The sequence below is a fragment of the Henckelia pumila genome, chromosome 1, assembly GCF_033568475.1.
Source record: "Henckelia pumila isolate YLH828 chromosome 1, ASM3356847v2, whole genome shotgun sequence".
In the NCBI taxonomy this organism is placed as follows: domain Eukaryota; kingdom Viridiplantae; phylum Streptophyta; class Magnoliopsida; order Lamiales; family Gesneriaceae; genus Henckelia; species Henckelia pumila.
Window position 1 is genome coordinate 65,018,320 of NC_133120.1, and position 18,018 is coordinate 65,036,337.

The 18,018-nt window shown below is 32.7% G+C and overlaps 1 protein-coding gene across 1 annotated transcript; it reads left to right on the forward strand.

Moving 5' to 3' along the window:
• The first annotated feature begins 15,168 nt into the window (after window positions 1-15,168).
• Window positions 15,169-17,634, forward strand: LOC140879637 (auxin-responsive protein IAA14-like). Its single transcript, XM_073283476.1, has 5 exons — window positions 15,169-15,555; window positions 15,896-16,146; window positions 16,462-16,597; window positions 16,862-16,923; window positions 17,397-17,634. The coding sequence occupies exons 1-5, from the start codon at window positions 15,323-15,325 to the stop codon at window positions 17,432-17,434; spliced, it is 720 nt and encodes a 239-aa protein (XP_073139577.1). The 5' UTR covers window positions 15,169-15,322; the 3' UTR covers window positions 17,435-17,634.
• Window positions 17,635-18,018: the final 384 nt, after the last annotated feature.

Sequence of the window (18,018 nt, forward strand, 5' to 3'; positions counted from 1 at the left end):
AATGTTTGATTGGAAATGGACAACTTGAAAACGATCTATACAACTTAAAACTAAAAGACGTTCCAATAAATTATGTTGATAAACCGGCAACAACAAACAAAAGGAAAATCGATAGCCAAAACCCGGCAAACCTTTGGCACGCTAGGCAAGGTCATATTTCCTCAAGGAGGATGAACAAGCTAGTGGGAGAGGGCATGTTTGATATGTCTGATATTAACTCTCTACCTACTTGTGAATCCTGCCTAAAAAGAAAAATGACTAAATCTCCTTTTAAGGGGAAACCTGAGCGTAGTCAAAATCTGTTGGATTTGATCCATACAGATGTTTGTGGTCCATTTAGAGTTGGTACTCAATATGGCCACACCTACTTCATTACCTTTACTGATGATTATTCGAGGTATGGGTATTTATATTTAATGAAATATAAGTCTGAAGCATTTGAAAATTTCAAAGAATTCAAGGCTGAAGTAGAAAACAAGCTAGGTAAAAGGATTAAAACACTTCGATCGGATCGAGGTGGAGAATACTTAAGTACCGAGTTTTTGGACTATCTAAAAAAGAATGGGATTCTCTCTCAGTGGACTCCTCCTATGACACCACAGCTTAATGGTGTATTGGAGCGTCGTAATCGAACTTTGTTGGACATGGTTCGGTCCATGATGAGCTTCACTGAGCTTCCACCTTCGTTTTGGGGCTATGCGCTTGAAACGGCGGTATTGTTGTTGAACAACGTCCACACTAAAGCAGTGGACAAAACACCATACGAGTTATGGAATGGCAAAGCTCCTAAGTATTCGTACTTGAGGATTTGGGGATGTCCTGCTTACGTGAAGCGGACAGTGGGAGATAAGTTGGATAGTCGATCCAGCTTATGTTATTTTGTAGGGTATCCGAAAAATTCAATCGGATATTATTTCTATTATCCTGCTGAAACAAAGGTGTTTGTTTCAAGGAATGCCACCTTCTTGGAGAATGAGTTCTTATTGGATAAGAAAGGCGAGATGATGGAACTCGAAGAAATTCGAGAAGAACCCGAAATACAAAATAACGATCCTACACCTCAGGAACCATTGATAGACACGCCTGTACCTAGAAGATCCGAGAGGACTTCTAGACCTCCTATTCGATATGGTCTTCTTCTTGAAGGGGATCAAGATGAACCCGATGTTGGATGTGATCCAAGAAACTTCAAGGAAGCAATTTCTGATGCGGATTCAAATTTATGGCTTGAAGCTATGCAGTCGGAAATAGATTCGATGCTTACAAACCAAGTTTGATCTTTAGTAGATCCTCCCGATGGAATTGTTTCAATAGGGTGTAAATGGATCTACAAGAGAAAGCTTGGGCCTGATGGTAAGGTATTGACCTACAAGGCGCGATTGGTGGCAAAAGGTTATACTCAAAGACAAGGAGTTGACTATGATGAAACCTTTTCACCAGTTGCAATGTTCAAGTCCATAAGAATCCTTATTGTCATAGCTGCATGGTATGACTATGAGATATGGCAAATGGATGTGAAGACTGCTTTTCTTAATGGAGACATTAAGGAAGAAATCTATATGAAGCAGTCTGAGGGGTACACATCTATGGGAAGCGAGCATAAGGTATGCAAGCTTCAGAGATCAATTTATGGTCTAAAACAAGCATCAAGAAGTTGGAACCAAAAATTTGATGAAACAATAAAAGATTTTGGTTTCATCAAGAATCCGGAGGAACCATGCGTGTACAAGAAAGTAGTTAAGGATGCTGTGACATTCTTAGTACTTTATGTTGATGACATCCTACTCATTGGGAATGATGTAGGGATGTTGCAGTCAACAAAGATATGGTTATCAGGTAGATTCTCGATGAAGGATTTGGGTGAGGCATCCTATATTCTAGGGATACAGATCTATAGAGATAGATCTAAGAGAATGATAGGACTCACTCAGTCAACCTACATCGACACTATATTGAAACGGTTTTCAATGGATGGGTCCAAGAGAGGACATCTACCCATGTGTCATGGAGTTTCTCTATCCAAGTCTATGTGTCCCAAGACGGATGAAGAGATAGAGAAAATGACACATGTACCATATGCGTCAGCCATAGGTAGTATCATGTATGGGATGATATCTACCAGACCGGATGTAGCATTTGCTCTGAGTGTCACGAGCAGATATCAAGCTAATCCCGGTCAAATGCATTGGAAAGCCGTGAAGGACATTCTTAAGTACTTACGAAGGACTAAGAATATGTTCATGGTATATGGAGGAAGAGAACTAAAATTGGAAGGCTATACCGACTCTAGCTTCCAAAGTGACGTGGATGACTCGAAGTCAACCTCTGGATTTGTGTTCATGCTCAATGGCGGTGCTGTCTCTTGGAAGAGTTCCAAGCAGGACACCACAGCGGATTCCACCACTGAAGCAGAATACATTGCAGCATCAGCTGCTGCTAAAGAGGCCGTTTGGATGAGGAATTTCGTCCAAGAGTTGGGTGTCATTCCTGAAGTTGTTGGTCCAGTCCCGGTGTACTGTGACAACACGGGTGTCGTTGCTCAGGCAAAGGAACCAAGGTCTCATCAAAGATCCAAACACATACTGAGGAAATACCACATCATCCGGGAGATTGTGGAAAGAGGAGACATCGCTGTCGAAAGAGTGGCCTCTGCAGACAATATCGCTGATCCACTTACTAAGCCCTTGCCAGGACCATTATTTGACAGATATCGCGAAGCAATGGGTCTACGTAGTATGACTAGTTGGCTTTAGGGCAAGTGGGAGATTGAAAGAGTGGGTGCCCGGTGAGCCAACTTGTGGCTAAGGGCTTTGATGACTCTTTGTATAAACAATCTTTTGTTTAATATTATTTACACTTTTATTAATGGAAATGACTTTATCTTTCTTCATATTGTTATATTGTGATATACTATTGTTGTTTTGATAAAGACCTTGAATATACTATAGTGTATGTAAGATGTGGTAGAACATGGGGATGTCTATCATGAAACACATCTTATAGTCACTGTATATTCTAAACTGTTCCTAGTCGATTGAGCCGTCCGATAATAAGGATAAGGATCGCTCGAGTTTGAGACTAGCATTTGTGATGCAGAGTACCACGTTTCATTGGTAAGGAACATGGAGATGTTCGAAGCATGCAAATGGATATTCATACGATGAATGATCGAACTACCCTATCCGGACTTTCCAAGTGGTTATCACTTATCGAGTGGATAAAGTCCGCGGTTTTGGTTGTACACCATTAGTCCTTACTACTTGAAACATCATTGAGACTCTATATGCTAGTACTGTGCTTTGACTCGTTTACCGACTCTATTGGGGTCATCAGGTGTCGGGATTGGGTACAGTTACAACACATATAGGAGTCGATGCTTTGTTGTCAAGGATTCACCACATACTTGCGAGTGTGGATATCCTATGCGATCTGAGGAGATATTAGTGTGACGAATCTCTGGCCAGAGTACATGATGTGATTTAAGAAATGGTTTCTTAGTAGCACATGCGATGTCACTATTTGATCTTCAAGATGTATTGCATAATTATCGAATCTCGAACGACTCTCGATATACCAATGGTTGTTGATTCGATCGGGATATATGGATGAAGGAACCGTACTGTACGCTAACCAAAATCTATTGGTTCTTGTAGGCACTATCAGTGATACCTAGGGAATCATGGGGCGATGTTGCTAGGCGCTCTTACCATGATTCGATGGGCAAGTCGGAAATTGTTGTTCCGAGTCACAAGGAGTTGTGAGCTCACGGCTAGCTGTATCCCTGAACCATTGAGGGTCACACAGTGTAATGAATTTTTAATCCCCGTTGAGATAATTAAATTTAAAGAGTTAAATTTAATGAACAAAGAAGTTGGACTTCTTAATTATGAGTAGAGGAGTAAGATTTCCTAAAATGACATAGGGATGGACATTTTTGGAAACCACTGAATTCGGATTCAGAAAAATTTATCTTGACTTTAAAAGGTGCAGAAATGGTTTCTGTGCACATTGGTGAAATCGGTTTATCAATCGGAGTCACGATGAATTTTATATTAATTTCTGAACATGCGGGCTTTGCTTGTCGGGCTTGAACTTATGACTAATGGGCCCTAAGCTGTTAGTGGCCTACATTATAAATAAGTTATTGCAGTACAGAAATTACACACAACAAGGTCACAATTTTTGAAAAAACCCTATTTTTCTCTCTGAAGTGGCCGACCCCTCTCCCCTCTGCTCGGTAAAATCCAGTCTGTGAATTTTGAATTGCAGTCTGGTTTAACGGATCAAATTCGTTAATCTCTTCGTAGAAACTTCTGATAGATTTTCTAGTGCAATCTATCAGAGGGATTAAATATCCGTTCGTGGACCTGATTGAAGAACAGTTCGTCCATCAGTTCCAGGGATATACAACAAGAGCAGAGAAATCTGTTGGTGTCCAAAATCTCGATTCGAGATTAAAAGGTAAAAATTTTATAATCGTTATTTAATTTTTACACACACAATTTAATCGTAAGGTTGATACCCATTATGAAATCGTTCCATATAAAAATTTTAAACTTCCGCTGCACCGGGTATCAATCCTAATTGATCTGATCGCCGCGTTCTACAACAATAAAGAAATACAAGACAGATGTAAGATTCCCTGAAGTTTCTCGGTGAAACGAGTGGAACCTCAGCTATAAATACAGGCGTTCAAGGAAACTGAAGACATCGATCATTCCCTTCAGTTTTCTTACAAATAAATTGTTGTAATATTTCTCTTTCTATTGTATTAAGTTTTCTTATGTATTTCAAGAACAAGGCTACTATGAGTAGCTAAAAAAGTTGTCTTCTCCTCTTCAAAGGAGTTGATTTATGTAATAATATTATGTCTGAATAAATTTCCTAAATCTCTTGTTCTTTCATGCTCATATATTATAATTAAATTTATATATCATGCGCCTTAAGGTAGAAAATGAATTAAGACTGTGCTGGGTGTCGTTGAAGGAACTTGTGCAGAAACCATCTGTTGCTACTGCGTGGTTAGAGTGTGAGGAGCACTTCGTAAAACTTGGCAGGTATGACCCGACGACATTATGGTCAAAGAGGTATTTAAATTCAATTCATCTTACGGAAGCATGTTGGACCCTAATCTGGAGTATATCGGCTGGAAACCTTGCGTAACTAATAGTCTTGCATGGCCGGGACTGGTTCGATAGGTATAACAAAGCCACGTACAAAAAATTAGTTTTAATTATATTTTAATTCAAATATGGAGACCACTAAGAAGTAAAAATAAAGAAAGTGGTGGGTAGGGAGTTAAGTTAAAGATAAGTTTGGTAGTGGGGAGTTTAAAATAATTTGCCCATTTATTATTCATATGTATATATATATTATTTATCTCTATTTTATAACACATAATATTCATCTCGTCGATAGTAACAAATTAAACGATATTTAAATATTATTATATTTCTAAATAACATATTGTAAATCAGCTAAAAGTTAGTTAATATATTAACAATATCACTTTAGTTAATAGTATAGATTTTTATACATTAGAATTTAAACCGTATCTGACCAAAGTTAAATAAATTATATAATATAAAATTTTTAGGAAATAAATAATATATAATGAAATAGAGAGATTTAATTTGATCTGATGGACATCCATCGTTAGCACTTTTATGAACATCGATTAATATGATATCTTGCACATTCAATAAGTGAAGGTCACATCAATCTATATTTAGTAAGATATCCAAGATGAGTAACGAAGAGATAAATTTCATGAAATGGAATGGTTAATTTGTTGGGAAAAATCCATATAAACTTAAATCCAGAATCATCACGTTAAATCATCAAGATTAAAACTATAAACTGAATCGAAAGCGTACCTTAATTCATACAATTGATACCGATGTAGATCTGCATGATTTGGCCTTCCAGATCAACACGATTTGCCTTGAGAGTTCCTTTAGTTCTCTCTCGCTCTCTAACTATCGATGGGAATAGAATAGAATAGAATGACATCAACATCGTCAACATCGTATGATCTGGGAACCATAACCCTATATTTATATTTTGGGATTCTATAATTTAAGCCCATCAATCAAATAGAAAAGCCCACTAGTATCTACATATTAAAGGCCGCACTCTATTAGATACATTAAAGCCCAAATAAACCGAAACCTAATTTAGATCACTTTTATGGGCTAATTTTATTTGACAGTCCACAATACATAATTATTTACATATAAGCTCAATTTTTGGATTTATGATCCAACAATCTCCCACTAAGCTATATGTGAAACTTTATAATTATGTTTTGCAAAAATAATCAAATAAGCTCAACTTCGCTGTCATTACCGAAATGTATCTACTGCTAATCCGGTCCATCAATCATATTAAATAGGATCAAATAGGCATTTGTCACATTTATCGTAACTCGACCCATCAATGGTCACATATGCCAAATAACTGAACGACATGGATTATGATGTGGATGTGTAGCATGGAAATTTTATGTAACGTGATCTTAACATGCCTATTTCCAACTGGTCCACCCTTAAACTTTAGTGAGATCAACCAAAACAGTCAGAGTGTGAATAAACCAAAACCTTTATTTCTACAGAAATAATCTTTCCTAATGTATCCATAAACCAAAAATCGAATAACCAAACATGTCTATAAAAGCATTTAAAATTACAAACTCCCACTAAAACTGAATATCCTTAAATGACAAAACACACATACAAATAATGTGCACACAAAACTGGGTGATAGTCCCTTAGCAAATGGATCCACAATCATGGAGTTTGTACTGATGTGCTTTATAGACATTATTCACTCAAATGTCATTGTCTTTCATAGATTTTATCTCTTTATATTGACATCAATCCATTTCGAGAGTTAGAATTTTTATGACTTGATAGAAATTGATAAAATCATTTTCTATCATGTCAATGTTGACCTTATTCTCTTGAAGAAATACAATCAAATTACCTAAGACTGTATTTTTTCTCTGTCGAGTGGAACTCCATAATGACAAGGTTATTGAGATGTAAGAGTTTGCCCTTTTATAATATTTCTTGAATGAGAGATTTACCTAAATTATCTTACCTTATTATGTTTTTGAACAAAATAAAAAATATAATTTTGATCAATGTCAATAACAACTGTGAGAATATTAAAATATTCTTCTTTAAAGACAATTTTCAAACTTTATCTCCCCTTACAAACTCGACATCCTCAAAAACCAAGCATTTTCCTAACTGAGAATCAAATTAATTGTGGGACCATAAAACTTTTACCCCTTAGATATTTAAGAATCACTTTAATCAAACTTTGTTAAGGATATATGCTGCAGTCGTTAGTGTTTTTTCATAAATGAAATATAAGAAGTCATATCTAAAATAATCATCTGTGAACAATATAAATTATTGTTGATCATTCCAAAAAACTATATGGAAGACCCACTAATATCCATATTTATAAGTTCATAGACATCCAAATTCTTGTTGACTTCAAATCTCCTTTAATTTGTTTGTTTTCTCTTTATACATTTAATACAAATATCAAAATATGTTAAATTTAAAGGATTGAAAATTTCGTCATACATAAGTTTCTTTATTCTCTATCTGGATAATATCTCATGTCACGACGTAACTGAATTCTCATTTACTTATTTTTATCTTTGAGTCTTGTAAACTTAATTGCAGGGACTCATTAAATGAAACAATTGTATCAACCGAATAAAGATTATTGTACGAGATGAAAAGCCGGAGCCAACCAATTTTGAATCATGAAACAACCTAAATTTTCATTTCCAAATGAGCAAGAGAAACCGAATTTGCCCAAAATAGAAATAAAAATTATTCTGCCTGAAATTCGGTTGAATAAATGTTTCATTCAGATTCAAATAAAACTCAGGCCTTAACAATAATCTAAAATTTTCAATTATTTCAACTTTAATTGTTTTGTCATTGTACACCGATGAATCTTTCGTCATCATTTGAACTTTAGCAATAATAATAACCCCGCATATATACACTGATGATAGCACCAAAATCTATCCACCATATGTGTTTAGACATCAAAGATAAATTATTCTTAAATCAAACCAAATTAAAAAACGTTCTTTTCATGAGCCTTTTAGCTCCACAGAAGAAACAACTATTATTTTCTGATTAACTCGGTTTTTTTGTTGTTTCTTTTGAAGTGATATATCTGCAGGTTACTTTATCCTTAATCATTTATATTTATACTTAATTGAAAGTGAAGTTGTCAAGAACGTACAAAATTCACCCTTTCATTATTGACAAACCTCAGGTTCAATATTCTGAATGTGATTCTTAACTTTAATTATATCATTTCGACATTTTCCCTAAAGAGTCTTGAATGACTTATCTTAATGATCATCAGATATGCAATTTAATTTCTCCTACATTTTCATCTCCCTCCTTTCAAAAGAGGTACTCTAGTTCATAAAGGTATATTTGAATCAATCTTTATTGCAATATCTTTGATCATTATTCCAAGAACTATCAAGATGTTTATTTTTCCATAACTTGAAGTAACAAACATCTTTGAAAGTAAGAATAAAGTTGATGTGGACAGTAAAACTAGCAGAAATATTCAAATAGTAATTGAACAGAAAATTATCAATAAATTAAATATGCTCACAAAAATGCCCAAATAAGTAATATTAAATTCAAATAAAGGAAATTCTCATCTCAAGATACCGGACACTCCATTAATATTTCATCTTTGGACAAATTATTAACTTGTAAATGATATCTTGGTGTAGTAATCAAATACTGATCATAATAACATATCAAATAATAAATCTTCCTTTGGGCCAATTTATTATTCATATGTAAAATCAAATAATAATCACATATTTATTACCACTACTGCACATGTAATTATGTTAAATAATAACCTTCCTTTGGGCCGATTAGTTATTCACATAAGTTACATGTACAAAACTTTTTATATTCCAAAACAAATTAATTTCCAAAATAGAGGTCACTTTGAAAACATGTTGCTTCAATCAATTTATTTCAAAATATATATACCTTAACTATTCCTTTATTCAAATTTAATATCAAAGAAAATTGACCCTTTTCTTAAAAATTAAATTTTAAGTATTTTGGTCAAATTCAATTATTTAACCATTGACCGTATGGTCAATGGTGTATGGTGGGCAAATCAGGAAATTATCTGGTCATGGATGATCTTTTCGGGTTGGATTCCCGTATATTCAAAAAATTAATTGATCCATGTATATTGACCCGATAAACTTAATCCATAGAAAATAATCAATTAATTCAAATAATGAAAACCTCATTAGAGATACCGAAAATTGATAGTAAATTAACATGTCAAATAATAATATTCCTTTGGGCCGATTATTATTCACATGAAATCGAATAACTATCACTTTTTACCCTTCTAAAACGCATATGTAACTATATTAAATATTAACCTTCATTTGGGCCGATTAATTCTCATAAAAATTACACATACAAAACTTTTTATATTTTAAAATAAATTTATTTTAATCAACTAATTTTAAAATATATAAAAATAACCTTATAATTATTTGAATAATTAAAAATTTAAACTTTAAACCCAAAATAAAAATATTGGGCTTCTAACCAAATTAAACTTTATCCAAAAAATATGCGATGGGTCAGAAAATATTTCCTAAAACCTGAAATTTTTGATCCCTAAATTTTTTTTTTAAAAAAATTTTGAATTTTCGAAAATTCCCAAAATTAGGAAAGAAACCTAACCAATCATCTTCATCCATCTGGCCGCCGCCGTCGCCGCCGCCATTCCTCCGGCCAATCACCACCGACCGATGACAGTCCACAGCGAGGCAACCACAACTGCACCATCACCGGTCCCGATTATCCCTTGATCGGCCGGAAATCACCAGTTTTCTTCGAAGATTGCGCACAGATTTAAGGCGAGACTTTGGCTTCAAAAACCGGCGACTCGGAGACGGAAACCGGCCAATAAAATATATTGTGTGAGGCATCTCGGCATGGGCAACAAAACGCCTCATCATCTGCCACCGGAAACGGCTTGTAAGTCAGCCGATTTAAGCGAAATCCGGCGGCCCTGAAACCCTAATTCGAATTTTTCTAATTTTCCAGTTTTTTTTTTATATATATCCAAAAATTAATAAAAATAAACTCGATTGAAAAATTCGAATTTCATTCAAAAAAATCATAGTCTGTTTTCGATTAAACCAAATCGAATATAAATTACATCTCAATGATTTAAACATGAGTGACTCTGATCCCACTTGTTGAAAAAAATTCATATAAAGTACTTAAATCCAGAATCATCACGTTAAATCATCAAGATTAAAATGTAAACTGAATCGAAAGAGTACCTTAATTCATACAATTGATATCGATGTAGATCTGCATGATTTGACCTTTCAGATCAACACGATTTGCCTTGAGAGTTCCTTTAGTTCTCTCTCGCTCTCTAACTATCGATGAGAATAGAATAGAATGACATCAACGTCGTCAACATCATGTGATCTGGGGACGATAACCCTATATTTATATTTTGGGATTCTATTTAAGCTCATCAATCAAATAAAAAAGTCTACTAATATCTACACATTAAAGGTCACACCCTATTAGATACATTAAAGCCCAAATAAACCGAAACTTTTTTTAGATCACTTTTATGGGCTAATTTTATTTGACAGTCCACAATACATAATTATTTACATATAAGCCCAACATTGAATTTATGATCCAACATAATTATGTTACCGACTTAGGGGCGCCACGCTAGTGCTGGACCGCTGGTCAGAAAATGGGTCCAAAATTCTGAAAATCATCGGAGGTGCTTGCTCTCTCTCTTTGTTTTTATAAGACGTGGTGTTCTTTAGAAATAAATGCATGACATTGGAAAATGATATTATGCCATCGAAAATGATGGTATTATATTAAAAAATTATTGATGTGTTGTTTGATATTGTAAATATGTTCGATGTTTGGTCAGCACTTTATTCCAAAATGATCAAAATAAATTTATAATTTAGTAGGCTAAAACCGTTATTAACAGAAAATATGATCGAAAATGGAAAACTACAAGTTACATGACAAAAAAGATATAATTTAATCCAGAAAGTTCTCCTTAGAGGTGGTATGTAGATCATTCCGTACGTAGCGAAAATTACGATATAAAATTTTTTTATATTAATTCCGTATCGAAACTTTCGGTATACCAATTTTCGATAAACTGAAATTTTCGATACATATAACTACATACCAATCATACCAAAATTTTACGATATTCTAAAATTTTGTTATGGTATCGGCATATATATATCGATAGATAACGACATTTCAAATTTTATACCATTATTGTACCAAAAAATTTGGTATCACGACATACCGTACTGAAATCTCCGATACTATAATAAAAAATTCGATAAATTCAATATTTTTCGATACAATAACTTCGATATACCGGAATTCAAAATTTTCTCCCACTCTTACTTTTCCCTCACCAATTTTCTCAATGCAAACAACGGACTTTATTTTAATCGAATTATAATAACTATATAATTGTATGTTAGGTATAGTTAATATGTCATGCATGAAATCATGTGAAGATGGAAGGCCAGCGGTTGAGGGTTTTCAGGCAGAGCTAAGCTAATCATTTTATTTAGCAAGACACAGAAGAGCGACACCCTTCCTCTCTAAGAATTACGAGGGCAAAAAATTAGTTACTTGAAAAATTGGTAAAATCTTTTAATATGTTTCGCTATCTATTATTCATGAGGGTAAATTAGTTAGTTGAAAAATTATTTATGGTGTATAATAATGTGTGAATTTGGTCGGAATTAAAAAATTATGTGAAATCATCTTATGGAATAATTTTGTGATATATGTGATCTTACTCGACTCGACCCACAAAAAATATTATTATTTTTTATGTCACGGTGTTAATTTTCATTAAAAAAAGTATCATTTTTTGTTTTTTATGTTAGGAAAAAAAATATTGTATAATATATGATGATTTGAATAAAAAAGTATTCGATCGTGAAAATTTATGATCAAAGTCTTATTTTTTTTACGGTCAAAATATAATTATTTGTTTGTTATGTTGTAAAAGAATATATATTATGCAAATTGATTTAAGTTTAAAATATTATTTTTCATGACAAAAACATATTGTGTAATGTATATAGTGATTTGGGTGAAAAGTTTTACTTTTAATATGGTAAAATATTATTTTTCCTTAATCACGAAATTATGGATTGTCTCAACTCGTCTTAGAGATATAGATCCGCGAACTCTTTACACATGAAATCTACTCTTTAGTTGGATGGAGAGGAGACTTAATCAAACAAAATTTAAAAAAATCACAAAAACTCTTATGTAACCGTTAACGAGTTAATTTTGCTAAAAGAACCTTCTATTCGACATGATCCATGAAAAATATTATTTTTATGCTAAAAAATATTGTGTTTTACTCTATCTATAATTGAGTCAACCAGTCTCATAAATATTGATCCGTAAGATCGCTTTTCCAAAGATCCGTAAAGGAGAATTTAAGTTGATAGGGAATTTAAAAGATTGAATTTGAACAGTTACTACTAGCTACAATTTTTGACAAATTGACCATTAAGACTTTGATCCTATAATTAATATAAAAATTCAATGTCATGTGTTCAATTCATTGGTTGCAAATAATACAATTATTGGACGGGTAACTATTGAGGTACAATAATTATCTTACTAAGAGAGCAATCGAGCCGTGATGTTTAGGCTACTGCATGATTAAAACAAGATTTATTTGTATCGAAACTCCCTGTTAAATATTTAAAATTTATATCTCACCTCTATAAAAGTTAAATAGCTAGACATATAAACCCTTCATGACATTTTTATAAAAATAGCACAATCCACCACGATATCGTGAAAACGTGCTCATGCTGCTGCTCAGAAACCAACGTCATAAAACCCAACATAGAGTTAAGACTTCTCATTCAAGAAATCGTAGAATATTGCTTGAAGATTCCATGATTTCTTGTTAAGAGATTTCATGGTTTTTGTTCAACTTTGTTGCGTGGATCTAAAAATTATTATGGATAAATAAAACGATATTTTTGTACATTTAACATAATATCACTCAAAACTTGGTCTTTTAGCCGCAACATGGACATGTGCTCAAAAAATCGCATTAACAAAAGATATATCGTGTAATTTTTTTAACAAAAAATCGCATATTTAATTTTCATGGAGTGCAATATACATTTCAATGATTTTGGTATAAATAACTCTACTCTTTTGAGTTGCATTATTACTGCTAATTATAATTTTTATTAAAGTGACGAACAATTAATCTTACAAGATCTTCGAATACTTGGACAAAATAAGTTGTAATAAAGAAAAAAAAAACCAAGAGCGAACCATATCAACTGAGAGCAAGATTCACAAAAATATGCAGTTATATATATATATATATATATAATATTCATTGACCGAGTTATAATTTTACGAAGTCTGATCCGTTACATGTCTGGTCCATGCATGCAATAAATTAAGGATGATATGATATGAAATATTGGGATGTGTGTGACATAATTGAACACGTATATGGTATGTTCACGTATAGATAGATATACACGCAGAATTTGATGCGTGTAATATTAATAATTTGGCAAGTTGGCGGATTCATTGCTTGCTTTGCTCATCTATGTTCCCTCCAACATCTAACCAACCTCATTCATTGTGTAGGGAATTTGATTTAATTAACCAAACAATTTAATATGAAAATTGGCCCCTCATTTTTGGCTTTATTCCACTCCTCTCCTTCCCCTTCATTCATTCAATAGGAAAATACCTAAATTTGTCTCCATGGTTTTTTTTTTTTTTATTTTTTTGAAAGAGATGAATATGCATGAAATTTATTCGATCTCCGATAAAAAAAAATCCATTGGATGTTTTTAAAAATAAATTTGAATACGAAATAATAAAATTTTGAGATTTTGATACAAGTTTTGTTAACATTTTCGAACTTGAATTTTGTTTAGGCAGGTCTATAAAAATTCCATGGAAATTGTATCATTGAATTGCATCTTTCTATTTTTGAAAAATTATAATGAATTTAATTTCGAAAATAATATTCAAAAAATTTACCGTTCTGATTGACTTGCCAGTATTATTTTTTTTGAAGTTATATGATTTGCCATTATTTAATTGGAGGAAAAGATAAAATGGAAATGGTTCCATAATGGGCCACAGTTATTAATATGTTCCCTTGTAGTCATGCTTAATTTTTGCATTGGAAAAACAACCAAAATGGGTGCAATTGGCAATGGATCAATTATTGAGGCATCATGCATATAATATACAAATTTCACCACAAAGCAAAGCTACAGTAGGAGGAGCTCTTATCCCCTTTTTTCGGGGATATCAAGTAACTTTTTTTTATTTTATAACATGCAAATTGATCCCATGACACCATCAAACTATATAATTTAATTTAGATCAACCATTCTAATTTTATATAGGCACATATATCTATTCATGAAATAAGTCGATTTGATTAATATTATAGCCTTGAGAAGTAGAATTTTTCATTATTCAGGTTTGATTGAGTCGAATATTTGGCTCATAAAATTGGCCCGTGACTCATCGCATGAGTTTTTTTTTTGTTTAATAAAATATTTGAAAAAATTCCAAAAATTCATCTAATAAAATTGGTGTCTATTGAATCTTGATCCGTGATCTCATAATTTTATATTAGAATAATAAAATGATTTTATTTTTACATATTTTGTATTTTTTTGTCGTATTAATTGTTGATATGTCTGATATCATGTTAGTAGATCGCCGAAAGACAAACTGAAAAGGAGATTAAATAAATAAAAATAAGATCAAATTAAATTTGACAATTTAAGAGCACATATATAATATGTATAACATAAGACACATTTTTTTAAAAAAAAAATAGCAATTAGACAAATTTATAAGATCAAATTTTAGAATTTCTTTCTTTAAAAAAAAATGCGTAAAAGTTGGGGTGGGGGAGTATACTTGTCGACACATGATTGGTGGAATCTTGATAACCCAGCCAGTGCATCCCATTGGCAAGTGTATGTATGTATATCCACATAAAGGCACCCTCTCCACTTTCTTGATATTATTGTTATTATTATTACAAACTCAAACACACAACAAACCTCTCCCAAGCACACTTAATTCTCTCCCCCTCAATTCCCACAAAACATTGTTGAAGAATCATCAGATAGCACATAAGTAAACATATTATCGACGTCGAAAAAAGCGTTGTATCGATGGAAGTCGGCCTGAATCTCAAGGAAACTGAGCTGTGTCTCGGCCTTCCGGGCGGCGGAGGCGGAGAGTGTGATCCCATAAACATTAATGGGAAAAGAGGGTTTTATGAAACTGTTGATCTGAAACTCAAACTGCAGTCGAATGAATCAGATCTTAAGGACAACTTGAAAAGTGCTGTCAAACTAGAGAAGGATATGCTTCCCCCCAAGGATCTCACCAAGCCACCTTCCAAGTAAGTACTTAAAATTCAATAACCATTTTTTCCCTATCTTTTAATGTTTTATAGCATATAATAGCATTTTCCTTGTGATTTTATGTAATTTTTTCACGAATATTTTGTATGCTCTGAACTACAGTTTATTGGTAAAACAGAGCATGTCTAACATAAAATGGAGCACTAATAACATCACTTGCATGTTTTTCTTGGATTTAACTTTGTAAATATGTGCATAATTTCGCAAAATAAAGTTTATTTTTATGAATATCTTTGTGTCATCGAATCACATGCTTCTTTAACGTATGCAAATTTTCAGAAATTACATGATGGAGAATTTCTATATACATATATGCAGGGCTCAAGTGGTGGGATGGCCACCAGTGCGATCCTTCCGCAAAAATATAATGGCTAATCAGAAGAGCAACAACGAGGAGTCTTGCGAGAAGAAGGGCACGGCGGCGGCCAACGGCGGCGGTGCGGCGGCGGCCTTCGTGAAGGTATCGATGGACGGAGCGCCGTACCTCCGTAAAGTGGACTTGAAGATGTACAAAAGCTATCAGGAACTCTCCGATGCATTGGCCAAAATGTTCAGTTCCTTCACCATGGGTATGTGTTATAACTTAAAAGTACTCTTTTTAACATGTTTAATTCACTCGATGTAACATAAAATACATGAAGTTGTCGAAGTTGTTATCATATAACTTTTCTGCTTAATCTTTTGTTTTTTTGATCTACTTGAACGAAAAAGACTATAAAATTATTGATTATTGGGTCAAATTGTCAAAAGACTCAAACATAGATGATAGATTTTGAATTTTATTAATATTTTCAATATTAATTTTTGTGTTAGTGCATGGTTATCTTATAATTATTTTTGTATGAATTAAAGGCTTATCATGAAAAACCTGTAATAATTAATAGGTAATTATGGGACCCAAGGAATGATAGATTTTATGAATGAGAGCAAGTTGATGGATCTACTGAACAGCTCTGAATATGTTCCCTCATATGAAGATAAAGATGGGGACTGGATGCTCGTGGGTGATGTTCCATGGGAGTAAGTAATTTCTCTTTATTTTTCTCCCTTAATATTTCAATCAACACATACAAATAAATATATATATACGTACACACGCACAAAAAATATCACACCATACAAATATTGGCTTATTTCAATGTGCACGTATGTGCAAAAACTTTTATAAGATTGTCTTACAGTCAAATTCAAATTTATAACACGATTTTTTAATCCGACCACTGATTGTGAAAAAGTAATAAATAGGCTGATGGTAAAATTTATAACAATTGAACAATTGTGCAGGATGTTTGTTGATTCATGCAAGCGCCTTCGTATCATGAAGGGATCAGAAGCAATTGGTCTCGGTATGCTAATATTCTCTCCTACTTGTATGTCTCAATTATTGCATAATTCATATCATAAATTAAGAACAAATATATCTGAAGCTAATTACACAATCATCAATTTACATTTAATTAAAAAATTTATATCAATTTTTACTACACAAACTATTTAAAAAATTACGCGTTATTTCATCCATTCAACAATTATCTAGATTTAACATTTTGTGCCATCCAAAGAATTTTATCTTCAATTTAAATCGCCCCTTTTAATTAGTACTCTATATGTTTTTAATGATACATACTACTCACAATAATATTTTGCCTTATAGTTCGAAAATTAATCCGAGTAATTTTAGTTTTAGTGAAAATTTAGGTACTTTTCTTCGTGTGACAAAGATTTTGACTTATGTAACGAATTATCTGACTTATTACTAGTATTAGGCTATGTAACGAATTATTTTTAACTTTTTTTTTTTTTTGGGATTCAAATTCAGCACCAAGAGCCATGGAGAAATGCAAGAGCAGGTGCTAAAATTATGATCGAGCACGAGTTTGGTTCGATGTGCCACTGTTGTTTTTTTTTTTCATATATATATTTTGTTTTGTTTTTCGTTACGTGTCCAAAAAAATTGTACTTTATTAATGTAGTAATTAAGTAAATAGTTTTGAGAAAAATTGTGGAATGAACAAGAAACATGCAAGTGCACTGATCTATTTGTCTAGTTTGTTCTATTGAATTTGTTCCGATCGTCTTTTCTCAATTGCCTCTAATTTGATGTAAGTCACCCTCTTTAAGGGGCAAATTTTATTTGTTATACATTCGATATCAATTAAAATTGGAGGAGTTTACGGTCTATTAAAATTTTGATTTTTTTGTCATGTCTTAGTTATGATATATTGTTTATTTAGCCTAGATAGAAAATTTCGTGCATGGAAGCTTAATATTTATGTTATTATATTCATGTAAAAAACTGAAGATAGGAGTCTTTATAATAAAATATTTTTGAAAAAATTAAAGACGGAAAAAACTGTTGGCTTCCATTATTAAGGACACCAACTATCTCATTATTGAAGGGAACAAGGCCATGTGAATGTTCATGTGATTATTCCCATCTT